The sequence below is a fragment of the Nyctibius grandis genome, chromosome 30 (assembly GCF_013368605.1).
Source record: "Nyctibius grandis isolate bNycGra1 chromosome 30, bNycGra1.pri, whole genome shotgun sequence".
Taxonomy (NCBI): domain Eukaryota; kingdom Metazoa; phylum Chordata; class Aves; order Nyctibiiformes; family Nyctibiidae; genus Nyctibius; species Nyctibius grandis.
The window spans coordinates 2,563,739-2,579,108 of record NC_090687.1 but is presented as its reverse complement, the minus strand read 5'-3'; the positions used below and the strand labels follow the sequence as shown (position 1 = coordinate 2,579,108).

The 15,370-nt window shown below is 47.6% G+C and overlaps 1 protein-coding gene across 6 annotated transcripts in view; it reads right to left on the bottom strand.

Moving 5' to 3' along the window:
- ADCY9 (adenylate cyclase 9) overlaps positions 1-13,652 on the bottom strand; it is a 94,007-nt gene extending 80,355 nt beyond the window's left edge. For all 6 annotated transcript variants that reach the window (XR_011049837.1, XR_011049838.1, XR_011049839.1 and 3 more), the window contains exon 1: positions 11,792-13,652. Coding sequence is in view for 2 of the 6 variants with exons in the window: in XM_068420066.1 (XP_068276167.1) it covers positions 11,792-13,490 (1,699 nt within the window). In the remaining 4 variants the exon portion in view is untranslated. The remainder of the gene's footprint in view (positions 1-11,791) is intronic.
- Between the last annotated feature and the right edge of the window lie 1,718 nt (positions 13,653-15,370).

Sequence of the window (15,370 nt, the reverse complement as noted above, 5' to 3'; positions counted from 1 at the left end):
AATGAAAACTATTTCATTATCCTACAAGGCTCTAACTGAGCCGTTACCAGCCCAGGTGCAGGGATGGGATCCTCGCTGGTTTTGCCAGATTACGGCCCAATGCTGAATTCAAGCTGCCTTCCCCCTCTTTCCCCGCTTGGGTAACGCACGGCCCCTCCGTGGCGGGGAGCGGGGCAGCACATCTGGAATCAGTTATCGGGTTGGGGCTCGCTGTTCTCTGCCTTGGCTGGGCGCGAGGGGGCTCGGCACCGCCGCCTCCTCCTCAGCTGAAAAGCCCAGGTAGCAGCACAGCCTTCTTAATTAATTCAATACCACTTTTTGGCTGAGGAGTGCCTCATCCTATAAATACAGATCAAAGGATGAACCCTGTCAATGACCAGCTAATATCAGCTACACTTTACTGGTTAATTTTCCACAAGATCATCTTCTAATAGTCATTGCAGCTGAGTTGTAATTTTACATATGCATTGAAAGGGCAATAAAAACTCTTATAAATACTCCCAGCCCTCCTCCTTCCGATCCCCAGGGCTGTGTTTATAGCTGGAACTCTTGTACTTTGTGTTCATTTTGTACTGAATCACCTAAATACAGCAGCAAGGACTTTCAGAACACCATTTTGCTTTGCTTATATTTGTGAAAGTCATTTGCTACATTTAAAGCTGTCTTATTTAGATAAACTATAGACATACTCAAGGTATAGTAACTGCAGTTCCTGAATTATTATGTATTTCCCCCATGCAGACTGTTGTGATACCGTAACGTCCCGAAGATCGCATTTAATACACACGCACAATCAAGTTATTTCCACAAATTGACAATTCTGCTATTAAAAACAACTGGCTCTTCTTTGAAATGCAAACAATTTAACAAAGAGTGCCACTCGAATTAGGACGATTTAGTGTCTAAAAAGCTGCTCAAAACATTGGTGGGGCACGGTCCAACTCCTGCGCTTACTAAGCACTGCAAGAATTAACAAATCCTTTACTCCAAACGGGTCGGACAAATAACGCACTGTCAGCACAACCTAACACCACAAAGCCTTCTCCGTTACAGCAGCACCAGAACAACTCACACACATTTATGACCGTACTGGCTGCACCCTCATCTATGGCTGATATTAGGCTCATACAAGTCAAACCCTAATCTAAGTCCCCAAATACATATGTAATGCAGTTTATCTAAGTGTTTAATCAAATACACTACTTAATGAAGCACTGGTAAGTGTGGAAGCCTAGCACGCAAATATTCTAATTTGGAAAAAAAAAATAATCTTAATTTAAATTTTCAAGACAATTTCCAACTTTGTCAGTTCCTGAAATCTTGGAAAGAATTAAATGCTTAACAGATGTCCTACATGTTAAATATAGCCACATCGCGCACGCATTTTTTTTTTATAACACTTAGAAAACTCTGTGCCTGAACAAAAATGTCTTCTGTATCACTTGCAGTACCTGACTACAGACACAAAATCATTACCAACGCCTGCAGAGCAAACAGCCATCACCAAACTGTCTCTACCTCCGAGCAGGGGCAAGCGACAAAGCACAACGGTCACCCCAGTGCTTCCCCAGGGCTCAGAAACCAGCACCTTCCTCTCGGTAGCCTCCATCTGTACGTTTAAAACAAATGCCATCCTTTATCTCCTTTTTTTTTTTTCCATCCCCTACATCAGACAAAGCAAGAGGTCGCAGGCTCAGTTACCACGAGCATGCAGATCGTGTTCAAACACACCTCCACTACAGCACCAACCACCTTCCCTTTCCAGAGCCGCTCTCCTGCAGAGCCAGGCAGATCCCACGTTGTGCCGAAACAACCATGGCTAAAGACAAGTGCACCCCAAAAACCTCTCTTAGACACGGCTCCCACCTTCAGTCACCAACAGGTAGGTTTTACGATGCTCCCTATTCAATATAGGCACCTAAGTAAAACTTCTATTTGGAAATGGCACCCACTCGATGAACACCTAGTCATCTGTGCTGCAAGAACTGAGCACTTGCCAAGCTGATTAAACATGATTCAAGCATCTGATTATTCAGGAATAACAGACTGCAAAGACAACGCAGAGGATTTTCACGTGAGAAACATCCTAAGGATGCACATATTGACTGAAATGCTATATATACACATATATATATGTATAAAAAGCAAGTAACAGCTTTACATAATTAAGATTTTTGGACTTATTTGTGGAAAACTGTCGTCAAATACCAAATTAAAGCATCCGACACAGGTAAGAAAACGTGACTTCAGCGAAGACTAGCAGACCTTTTGTTTACCGCTGTATCCACAGCAAATTCCAGCAGCAGCAATGTTTCATAACCTAAAACATACATGTTATTTTAACATCCTCAGCAGAAAAATCCAGTTACTGATCATTATGGATTCCAGAACCTGGGGTGAGGCGTGGGGTGTGTGTGTTCCTCTTAAATGGTTTATTGGGATTATGAAACAACTTAGAATAAATTTTCTCATCCTCACGTGGTATTTTTAAGAATGCTCTCTGCTTCTAGCTGATGACACATTGCCAGGCAGCAAGTAAAACATTAAATATTATTCATATTGTCTCATTAGTAACTTATATGTACGTACAAGATAGAACCTCTTTCACAACCTGTGCCTTAGTAGCAAGGTCAGTCCCAACCAGGGAGTCGGACAGAGCAAAACAAGTAAAATCCTTTTGCTTTCCTACATATTGTTAACAAATCAGAGCCAAGTTTTAAAAACTGGATATAGGTGGGAAAGGTTAGAGAAGCCTTGGAGCAAAGTCTGGTTATCTGCTGGTGTGATTTCACTGCGGGCATGTGCAACACTGCAAAGTCTCCCTCTTTCCTCTGGGAGCCTGTGGCCATTTCTTCTCTCAGCACAGTCCAAACGCAGACCTTCTAGAAACACAGACAGCTCTTCCCAAGCATCACGCTGTCTAAACAAAGGAAATTTGGAGCTGATGTTGTACCTGGCCTCTTTGCAAATAATGCCCTTACAGGAACATTTCCTCATGACATCCTGTCTGTAACACCGGGCCTGTCAAGCCCTGAGCATTTCCAAAAGATTTATCTGCTGTACTTTCGTCCAAGTCGGTCAGAGGTTAAAGACACTTCGTACCTTCCAGGACAGACTTCACATGTCCATTAAACAAGACTTAACGCAAGAATCTGATTCCAAGGACTACTGGGAACAGCTACGCACAAGCTTACCAGGGAGGTCTTCTGAAAATAGCGTACCTAATGTAATACCCTGTAAAGCAAAAAATAATTAACTTCCATTCCGTATATTAGGCAGACGCACCTAAGTCAAACATCAAAGCTGCACATTTAAAAAATAACAAGATTCCATTTCTGACTCAAATATCCTTGTTTAGCTAACGAATGTAAAGGATTAAGCATCCAGTATCAGAAGCAGAAGTTTTCCTATATTTCCTGTAGGCTGAATCACTATTTAATAGCATGTTTGATTTCCATTATAGACCTTTTTTCACTCATTGTGCAGTTAAAGCACAGTCAACCAAACCACCACCATTTTGGCTCTTAAAACCTATGAACAGTTGTTAATATTGTTGTTATTGATTATTGATTAGCTTTGCTTTCCACTTTCTCCTCCTCCCTCTCTTCTCAGGAGGAAAAAAAGGAATTTTTCTGTTAAGGCCTATAACCTAACAAGAGTGGAAGGAAACTAAGGCTTCACAGACAGCTGGATTTGGATGCTTTTTGGCTCTCTTTCCATGTGGCTGCTCTCCTCCCCGTGCAATGGGAGAACCTCTGGTTTAAGGAATCACGTGGCCAGCGGGAACCTTCCAGCCCACGATGACATCCACACAAGTCAATTTGAGTTCAGTTCAGCTGACAGCTGAAGGGGGAAAAAAAAAAAAAAAGCAAAAGGAAAGCAAATTGCTCTCTGACTAGTAGATATTCAAGATGTTTACACATACAGCAAAAGACATTCTCCCTTGTTTGCATATTTCTGCATACATTAAGCAGCAGACAGAAGGAAAGCTCCATTAGCGAGCTAGTGGATTTTATTCCACTAGTTCCTCTGCACTGCTGCGATTTTGGAGATTTTATAAGTAATGCTATTTGATGATAACAACGTGATTTCTAAATTTATCAAATTAAGTCGAAGACAACAGCTTTAGAAGTGAACAAGAGGAACAGTAAGTGCTATCAGTGAAATAAAGACTTGTAACATAATTATTGTTATTTATGTGGTTTGCTAAGAATTCCCACATTAAGTTACTGTAGCAGATACAAACCCCCAAAGTTTTCAGGCAATTATAAGGGGCATTTGAGTCTGAGGGATGCTAGCTGAAGAAATGTACCTAGAACGTTTTGTTCCTTCACAAAGTAACTTCAGAACCACGAAAAATACCTGTCCCTAAAGCCATATATGTAGTAGGCCTATTGCTCTAGGTTAAAACATTGGGGGGAAAAAAATTTGAAAGAGACTATTCATTTGAGGAAAAAAAACTTGGCTTGGAAGGGCAGTAGAGATTTCTGGTACAGTCCAATACCGACAAGTGCCTAGCAGGATAAGCCTAACCAGCAGATCTGTCCTACTGCCTAAGACAGTACCAGTGCCCCAACACGATGGTTGGGTGAAGGAAAAGCTGTACCACCACGGTACAATCTCCAGCCTACACTTCTCTTCCCACTGCTACTTTATATATTCACAAATTATTACCCAGGAGCAAGCAGCTACACTTTCAAAACCTGCATGGCTTTGTTTTAAACCGAGTTCCAACGATTTCCTACACACCGATGAAACAGCAGTCGCAATAATGCAAACTTACACACCAGAACCTGTTAAAATGTGTTAATGAGACTCGACTGACTAGCTGGCTTCTTCGCAATAGCAGCTCCCACTGGAAGTTAAAAATTTGAAGGCTAGGAATTTTTTTTTCCTTTCTTTTCAAAGGACAGAAATGAGATTGAAAATCATCTAAAAATAGCAGAGAATTTTCAAGTGTCAGCTGTAACGGAAAGAGGAATGGCTGTCTCTCCTTACAGAGCCAGGATGGACGGAGTGAGCTTGTGATTCAGGATCAACAGAGAGCGAGCTTACACACAAGCTGTAGATGGTAGAAAATCATTTTAATTTACTAATTTTAGTAATATTCCAGGACAACCTACAGCAACTTGAAATCCAATGAAACTGCATTGTTTTAAAGTGGTGAATGTAAATTCTTATGTACCTTGCCTGCCAGAAGGAAAAGTGAAGCACATATTGTGAAATAACTGCATAAAGTTTTAAACAACCCGTTCAAATCATGCATCCTCCTCAGGACAGAAGATGAATAAAAACTACGTGTCTTTGACTTTGTTTTGTCTTTTCCATCAATCTGTTCCCCCTAAAAGCCACTGCATCAAAGCTTTTCTTTAAAGAAGTTCTCTTGCATTTAAATAGTACCTCACCTACCTCTGAAGATTGACTGATGTAAACGGAAGGAAGGAAGAAGAGAGCTCAGATTTGTTATTTGCAGGATACCTGTTTACACCGCAGCACCTACATTTTGGGTAACCAAAGAGAGAACCAGAAGCGAAAGACTCTGCAGATGATGACCATCGAATGCAGAAGCAGCCATGGCGTCCCTCCAACATCACAGGACCTCGGATTTCAGCGCTGATCCTTCTCCTGGTCTAGAGCAAAGCTCCACTCCTGCCATGCTCACTTCAGCTCTTGTAGGATGTAAATGTCTTAAGGTCTATTGCAACTGTTACTTCACTCTACAGAGCTTACACAGGGCTCAAGCAGGCAGAGCTGCAACACTTCACAACCTGTAAGACTGTCAGGACTGCACTGACTTACTTCTTAGTTAGTGTCAGGACACACAACACCTTGAAACTGGAGCCCACGCTGTTAAACAAAGTATATGGTTAGAGCCCACCTCCATCCCGTACAAAGTGGAGGATCTTACACAGATACTAACCATCCTTATAAATTCTTTTTCACTGTGCACAGTCAAATAAGCCCTTAAGCATGTTGTCAAAACTCAAAGCCTCAAAAGCCAACATCCAATTTTCCCTTCAATAATAAAAACAGCTTAAGTGTGAATATTTTTTAATTGAGGTATTTTTCCACTTGGTCTTGCACAAATAAAACCAAGAGTAACTCAACAAATCTCCCTCAAAATGAGGAGAAATCCTTCCCGCAGAGGTCACAAGACCCACCTGGCAGTAAAGCTGATCAGTACTAATGCACAAATACCTAGGTTTACTTCCAGAAAAAGTTGTTATTGCATCATGTACAATATTTGGAAATCTCAATAATCACTAGGTTTCCCTCCAAAGTTCGTTCTTTTGTTTATAGCTACGAAACACACCTCCACCGTGTGAAAACTTGACAAGAACCAGGTTGAGCAACCACATTCACTATTTACTCCTTTTCTTTCTGCTATTACACAGTAAAATTACAGGTCACGTCAAAACGTTAAATCAGTGTAGAATTCACTTCTTCCTGGCAATATGCCTTCATGCAAATTACCTCTAATTATTTTTCTTTATCTGTCACCGAATACTTTTCATTTTTTAAATACAGGAGTGAAGTCAACCTGTGTGATATTTTATTTTCAGCCTCACACTTGAAAATCAGATCATGAACCACTACCTCAATAACAACAGTTAATAGGTCAGATTATGTAAAATTGATAAACTGACTAGTCACTAAAATTTTCTGTCTCAGCACTCAAAATTTTGTTTTGTGGGGAAGTGGAAATACATACACATGCTTACTTCATTAACACTTTTTTTTTTTAAAAAAAAGGCATTTGTTCTATCTACCAATTGTTGCTTGATCGTCAGATTAGGATCAGAAACATGAAATCCAGAATTACAGTGTCTGGCACAAACGAGTTCAATAACTATAAAAAGCCAGTACCTAAAGATTTACATTTCTTGAACACGATGAGGGTGAACGGGCAGAGCTGCACAGCAGCTGGCAAGACACAAGACAAGCGCCCGAACCTCCTGTGCTCACCCCAAAACCACTCACCAGTTAGAGACTAAAGCTGCTCTTGGCCAGCCACAGAGCAAAGCTGAATCTGCGCAGAGCTCTGCAGAGCTGTCCTGCTGGCACAAGCACAAGCCTTCTAGATTTAGGCTAAGCCCAGCAGGCTGGGCTCGAAAAGCTAAGGAAAACTTCCATCTTATCTTTCATCTACCTGTGAACTTCCAGAAGCACAAGACAGCTACGGGTCCTCTGCGCACAGGTCTGGTAAAAGACAGAAAGACGGGGCAGGCGGGGAAGACTTCGCTGCTGTCAGGGGGTAGTCAGGGTGTCCCCCAAATCAGCCGCAGAGGGGAGGAAGAGAAGAAAAATTCCATGACTTATCTCTTCATAACCTTATCCGAGACTTTTATCTCTCAGGAACACCCGCACCGTGTTCCCTGTAACCCAAACCTGAAGCAGCAGCAGAGTATCAAGTCACCGGGCAGAGCAGCATCCCACGGTCTGCCAAGGGAAAAGCACCCCATCGGTTACAGGTGGCTACCACGCAAAGAGCGAGGCTATTTATGGGGAAATAATAGCCTTCAATTATGCTAAAAGGTTTCCATATTTCCATTGCCACAGGTGAACTGGCGGATTTTCCCCCAGCAAGCACTGTGGAAGCTGACCTTCCCTCTGAAGCCATCGACGGCTTGCTTTGTTAGCCAGGTGACAGTGCACAAGATCCACTTACATTTTTTCCACGATGAAGCAAACAGCACATCACAGAGAAAACCTGTCTGTATCTTCAAGGGCTTCTAGCAGAAATTCAGCGATAAAGCCATTCCTTGAGGAGGCTTTAAGGAGATGCCTTGCTGCAGAACGTTCGGGAATTTTTTTTTAAAGGGGAACTTTAACAACGACTCTTACTAGAGTACCAGAATACACACAAACGCCCCAAATGAAATCATGGTTGCGCTGTGCTATGCTCTATAAACACAGAGAAAGCACTCCTGCCCCAACATGCTTACGTATTTTGAGCACTCAAAAAGAGATGCCGGTGACCCTGGTATTTCTGGAAGAGTTGCTGGCTGGCTGGCAAATAGCAATATTGTGACCTCCTAAGTAACCAGAGAGAAAAATGCAAACAACCAAGAATAACAGAGCAAAACAAAAATATTTCCATAAGCAGAACTTTTTATATCCTGAGAAGAGACCTCTGACTCCACTGAGTTCAGAAGGGACACATTAACGTGTATTATGTGACTCTCAGTATCTCATGGTCTTCAATAAATTTGCTAGGCAGCTCAGCAAGAAAACAGAAAAAGTGAATTGTCTCAAATTGTATGGAAAAATCATCACGGAAGGTATAAATGAACTGATGTCTAGGGTTTATCTGTGGACCTCAAAAAATCACCGCAACATTGCTCTCCTGTGCTCCCCTCACATCTGAGGGGATCAGGTGCTGTGAAAACACACGGCCTAAGCAATCTTGAAACAAACAGCAGTCAGAAACAGGCAAAAGCATTGTAAGGTCACCCAACGGCTCGCTCTCTCTGTTGGTTTTACACACCAGCTACTTCATCCAGAAGTCAGAAACAGGAGGGAACATACCAGGGCCCTACTTCTTGCAATAAGGAGCCGAGGAAGCATCAAAGGAGGAAGAAAAGATATTTCCATCCTAAAAAATTTCCATGAACCACAAAACAGCACGAGGAAAGAAAAATTTTGTTCCGTCTCATCTATTCCAAAGAAAAAAGGAGCAGTACTAGGACAGGTCGGTGTACATCTACATCAGCATTCCAAACGGAACGGGGAGCAGGGCTTTGAAGCCGTTTGCCCAGCTCACTCCTACGTACCCTGCTCTGGCGCACGCTGCGGGGTTGTACCTGGATTCCTTCTGGTGAACCGAGCCACGAGGCTCGCTCCAGGAGCACGCTTGGTGTGCTCTGACCACAGAGGTACTTCTGTTCAAAGACCCAGTCCAGAACCAGTCTTAGGTAGAAGTCCCAAAACGTGCGTAACGTGGACACCGAGCCCTCGGCACCTCCCACTTTGCCCTCTAAAGAGTTTACTTGACCATGTTGACTCAGCCTTGGGAAGATAGCTACTACTGCGGCACCTCAGACAATTAAGAGATAATATACTAGACATACAACATAAAAAATAGGATATCATTAAGATACCAAAGGTTGAAAGGAAGCTGAGAAATGAAGTAGCGGTGGGGAAACAAAGCTTCTGTCTGTTATCTCCGCAGCACTTTCATACTTGAAAAGAGTACGACGCATGACATAATTAAACAACCACAACGAGCTTCCTCTTCTCTATCGCTGCTATCAACGAATTCTCAGGGAAAACAGCAAAGCAAAGCTTCCTAACAGCACCTCCGTCCACAAAACCGAGCAGGTGCTTGGCAGAGGACAATTCATTAAGAGGTGAAATCTCAGTTTACTCTCTTAAATCTCAGAGCTGCTCCTTAACAAAACCCTCCCCTGCAGCAGGCTCTAGACGCCAGCCTGTGGCATTGCTGTTAGGCTGCTTTTATCATTGCCTTCCCCCCCCCTCCCCGATGCCATTTACCTGACAGCCAAGTAACCTGACTGCGGAACAAAGTACTGAGGAAACAGGAAAAAACGGGCAACTCCACAGCACTCACCATGTGCCCCTGAGGGCCTGGGCATGGGTGGGAAAGGGACGTGGTTTAAAAGTACACACAGACTCTGATTTATATAAGATATTGATCAGAAATGGAAGCTAATTACAGTTCCACAACAAAATACAGAAGGGAAAGGGGACAAAAACCAGCCCAACCCATATTCCTCGTTAAAGTAATTCTTACCACATGCTCCAGTTGCTTTCATAGCCAGGTTTCAGGGTAAGAAGAGACCATTAAAATGTCAGTCCACAAAGCATACTTCATCTTAGCCAGACTGCATTTCGATTTGTTCATCTGTAGCACCCTGGCTAAAGCAGGACCCGTGAAAGGCATTCAAAGCTGCAAAATCCGAACCACTGCACTGACGAGACACAGCAGCCTGTGCTCTCTGGCAAGAAATGTAACCAAGGACAGAACAGAAGTCTGAGAAAGACCATGAAAAAACCTCTCCTGGCATGGGGTACAACTGCTCTACACAGTGCTCTTGTGATCTCCTAAAAAATAAAAACAAATAAATAAAAATACTTAAGAGCAGCGCCATCAGTTTCCACAAGTAAGTTCATGTCATTTTGTGATTAATGATACTGAGTATAGTTAGAAATTTAGCAAAAATACTTAATTTTGTTTCTTTCTAGAACACGGCCTTCACACTGCATCTGGCTCTAAAGGTATATGGAAGGGGGAAATATCGCCAGGTTGTTTCTCTACAACCTATTCAGCTTATTTTCACCAGAACAGCAAGATTCAGCTTAGAGTAACGCAGAGACTATGTCCGATCCTTTTTTCTTGAAAGCACTGAAACACATCAGCGTCAACAGTTTTCAAAGAAATTAACTGAATTTGTATTTTTAGGAGCCAAACAGCAAACCAAAGCCCAGGGACACGCATTTGCTTCAGTTCCATGGCTCCCAGCCACCAATGTCACTGCCGATACTCTTCCTGCCCTCCTTTCAGCCCCGCTGCCACACGCATGCGGACAGCCAGCTCACCAAAAATAAGTATTTGTGTCACATCAAAATAAGCACCTGCCACAGGCGACCGGCCTGCCGCTGCCGCTTCCACCACTGTTTTGCAACACTCTCCCCCCCGTCCTTACTCACTGACCTTTCCACAACCATCCTGGCCTCGTTTTGTATTTGTTGCAGCAAATATCTCCTTCCTCCATCACAACGCTGTCCTACGACTCCTTCAGTTCCTGCCACTCTTGTTTTCCACGCTTACTTTTTAAAAAATGGGTGCATTTATAAACAGAATTAATAAACTCATATAACATAAAAGGGTTTTCAACATATTCCACTCACGTTTTGATTTGTCTGCTCCCCACCTTGGGCTACAAGCACTGCAGACAACCATACAACCTCGGCCAGACAAAGGCACAGCACTAGAGACACAGCTTTTACTGAAGAGACAATTAAACCCTCAGCACGTACAATCCTCCTGCACGCGCTCCTAAGCGCTGCTAGAAAGCAGCCGAGGGTTTCGTTTCAAAACGAATACTCTCTAGCAAAATGAAAACGGGACCCTCAGCCAAGGCATACGGGGAACCGAAGGATCCCTCAGTTTCTTTTCCGAACGGCAAATTTGCAGTTTCATCCCCAAATCCTCAGCGCTGCAGAACCAAGAGCCTCTGCCAGCTCCCTCAACCACCTGAGTAACTTTTTCCAGCCTAACTTCGAACTGCAGCAACGTGCTATATCAAACTGCCAAATCTACAGTGCTCATTTCTTTCTGTGAATCCAGCTGTCATTTTTCCCAAATGCCTTCGCAGTCCCAACTCTCCCAATGCCAAAAAAACCTTTTCACAGATATACATAATTTTGCAAAACACATATGCTCTATGTATGGCACATGAAGTCAATTAACAAGTTTACTTACTGCATTAAAGGATGACACACAAAACAAAAACCTCTTGCAGACAGCAAACACATTAACCTTCTCCTCTCTATGACGCGATACTCTCACCAGGAGCACTAAGGAGTTTTGAAATCTAAGTACATTTTGAGTACCCCAGAAGATCTTTCACACTTATCTCCGTGGCATCTTTTATTCTGTAATTTCCATGGTGTTTCTGATCACCAGCACATGGAGTGAAACGCAAAATGCGTTCAATTTGCAAGTCAACAAGCACAAAACATGCACTAGGGAAAATATATTCCCTCATCAAAGTAAAAAATAAACACAAAATAAAAAAATAAATAAGCACAAAATAAAGGCACGTACCTTTTAACTGGTCAGCTACCACGCTCTGACCGACTCGCTCCGTCACCTTTCCATCCTCCATTTCATAACGATCATCCAAATATTTCGCAGTAGCTTCCGAAATATGGACTTTTCCAGCCACCCCGAGCTGCTCCATCAGATTGGCCAAATTGACATCATTGGACCACACATCAAACTTGAATCTCCTCATTCCCAAAATGCCACACAGGACTGTCCCGGTGTGAACACCGACTCTCATGTTCACCATTTCTTTTTTCTCTTGGCAAAACTGCTCGATGGCTTTAATCATACCTAAGCCCATCTCGATGCAGCAGTAAGCGTGGTCTGCCCGGGGCTCTGGGCAGCCAGCGACGCAGTAGTAACAGTCTCCCAAAGTGCTTATCTTCTCGCATTTAGTGTCCTCGCACAGACGGTCGAAACGCCCAAAGAGGTCGTTCAGGAGTCCCACCAGAGCGTGGGCAGATTTATTGGCGCTCATTTTCGTGAAGCCAACGATATCTGCGAACAAAATGCTCACTTGCTCTATCTGCTGCATTTTAAAAGGACGGAATATGATGGGGGTTTTCTGTATGGAGGGCTTCTTCTTCCTGTTCTTGGGGCTTGAGGTGGAATGACGTTTGACGGAGTTTTCACTTTCGTCGTCCCCCTGCTTCATTAAGTCATCGGCTATTATTCTTGGCATAACAGAATGAATCATCCTCTCTTTCAGGGCTTTTTCCACTTCCAAGTCTTTTCCATGCATGATGGATTGCCCCACTTTCAGGAATGTGCTTCTCGACCTGACTTCGGACATGATAAATAAATGAATACCGATGGCGTGGATGCAGATGTGCAGGAAGGCTTTACTCAAGAGCTCCCAGTACACCGCACCGGCTCCGAGAGGTGTAAAACAGTTCTCATCGCGGAAGTGATAACCGAAGGTCTCGAAGAGGACCGAGTACGACAGTCCCAGGAACAAGCTTAAATACAAGGGTAAGTGCATCACCGTGTAAAGCAACAAGAGCACTTCAATACACATAGAAAAACTGCCTACTTGAGAAAGACAAGTGTCTGTGGGATCTGCCGGGGGAGTCCGATTGGACATGTCACCACTTCCTGAGATAGGTTTCAGAGCCTGGAACTGCGGAGCAAGAGTCAAAGCAAAAACCAGGAGGGTGAGTATCAGCGAAGTCCATACGTAATGGCGGGCGTAAGTCTTAGTGAAAGTGAACACAAAAAACGCTACACATACCAAGAGGAAGCACAGAGCCGGCACCATGAAAACAATCTGTTTTTCTCTCATGTGGATGCCGAAGTAGATGCCCCAGAGAAGGCAGGCCACGCCGATGTAGAAGAGGGCATAGCGAAACCTGCGCTGGGTCTGCGGGAAGCACCTCTCCATGCATGCCTCCTCCAGGTTGTTGGAGTCGAACTTGGGGTTCCACCACTTGGAAGAGGCCCTCTCGAAGAGCTGCGGCAGCTTCTTCTGCCGGCGGAGGCCGGGGCCGCTGCCGCCACCTCCCCCGGCTCGCCGGGTGCCCCCCGACTCCCCCGAGCTGCAGCTGGAGGAGATGCTGTACTTGCAGTGCTTGGCAGAGGAGCAGCCCTGGTGCTGCTTGGGGTTGATTTTCACCGTCACGCTGTTGCTGTCCCCGCTGGAGTCGCAGCTCACCTCGGTGCTGTGGTGATGCAGCAGCTGCTGGTGCGGTGGGGAAGCCATGTTGTCAATTCCTCCCGAAGAGCCCGCTCAGGAGTTGGGTCTCTCGGGCTGCGAAAGCCACCGGGCTCCTCGGAGAGCCGCCTCTAGTCTCCTGCCACCGCCGCCTGCGCGGAGGGGCGGCCGGGCAGCGCCGCGGCGCTCCGCCGCTGGCCGGGCTCGGCACACGGCGCGCTGGGGCGCGGGCAGCCCCGCATATTCCCCCTCGCCTCGCACGGCTCCGCCGGCCGGGCAGGGCCGGGGCTGCCGCCCGCCACTGGCCTCGCTCCCGCAGCCCTGCCGAGGCGCGGGGCGGGCGGGCCGCTCGCTCAGTCCCGCGGGGGGGACGCCGGGCCCCCGCCGGGAGGGGACCGCTCCTCCATGTCGGCTGCAGCTGGCCGCGGCTTCCTCCCCGCGCCCGCCGGGCAGCGCTCCCCTCGCGGCCGCCGCCAAGGGGCCGGCTCCCGCCGCGCCGCCTCCCTCCCTCCCTCGCCCGCCCAGCCGGGACGGCACCGGCGGCCGCCCCTCCGCCGGCCTGCGCGGCCCTTCCCCGCCGCCGGGGCCTTGCGCCCTCAGCCGCCCCGCGCTTTCCTGGCGCCCCAGGCAGCGCCCGGGCCAGAGAGCGAGTGTCCCTGCGGCGCCCCTCGGCGCGGGGCTCGGCCGCCTCCTCCTCCTCGCCTGCCGCGGGGCCCGGCGGGGCTCGTCCCGTCCCCCCTCCCGGCGGGGTGGTGCCGCGCCGCCGCGGGGAGCTCCGTGCCCTGGCGGGGGCCGGCCCGCCCGCCGTGGGAGGGGAGCGGAGGGGAGCGGCGCGGCGGGGGCGCGCTCAGGCGCGGGCGGCCACCGCCGCCACCATCTTCCTGGTGGGGAGGGTTCGGCGGGGGGGCGGGGGGGGCTGCGGGTGCGCGTCCCCGCCGGCCAATGGGGCGCGGCGCCGCGGCGGGAGCGCGCACCCCGCCCGCGCGCTTCCCGGCCCGAGGGGCGCGGGCGGGGCCCCCTCACACACACCCGCGGGCACGCGCACGCAGCGCCCCGGGCGCCCCTTCCCTCACGGACGGGCCGGGGGCGGCCGGTCCCGCCGCGAGGCAGCGACGGGACGGCGCGGGGTAACCGGGGCCGGGCGGCTCCCTCGGGGTGTCCCCCCCGCGCTCTCCGCGGCCCGGCCTGTCGCCGTGCGGGGGGTCCCTCCCTCCCGGCGGGTCCCTGAGGGCCGCGGTCGCGCGGGGGGGGCGGGACGCGCCGCCGCTGGCACCGCTGGCGTTTGCCATGCGCGAACCACAGGCGCTACGGCGGGCAGGTCACCGTGCCGCGGCCCCGCGGCCAGCTGGAAACGCGCGGGGTTATTTTTCTCCTCTCCTCTTTCTTCGCCTGTTCGTAGCTGACGCTGTCTCGCCCGCACCGCTCCCTCGGTTTATTATCTCTTCCTCCCAGACGGCCCGTATCTTCTCCCTCCTTCGTGGGGCTTCTCTCTGCGCTTCCTTCAGCCTCTTCCCTCCTCTCCCCAGCCCTCACCCTTGCTCGCAGGTGATGGGCCCAAGCACTCGGTCCCGCCACCTTCTCCCCGTCGCTCGGCCCCTTTCCGGTCCCTGCCTGCAGCCCCCGGCCCTGCTGGGGCTCCTGCTGCCCTGAACCCCATTTACTCTTTTCCAGGTGAGCCTTTCCCAGCTGGCTGCTCGCAAAGCAGACACCCAACAGTGCTTCCTACCCAGCAGCGAGCCCCTTCTGCTCTGAAGACAGCACTATTCAGTAAAATACACCCTTTTTTTGAAGAGTAACAGAAAATATGTGGCCACACAGTTACTGGAACCAAAACCCGTATTTTTTTCCATTTCCTTTGTAAAGATATCACTGTGCAGTAACCAGGCTGTAAAATGTGTTTTTATTATTATTTTGAAGAAATTTGTATT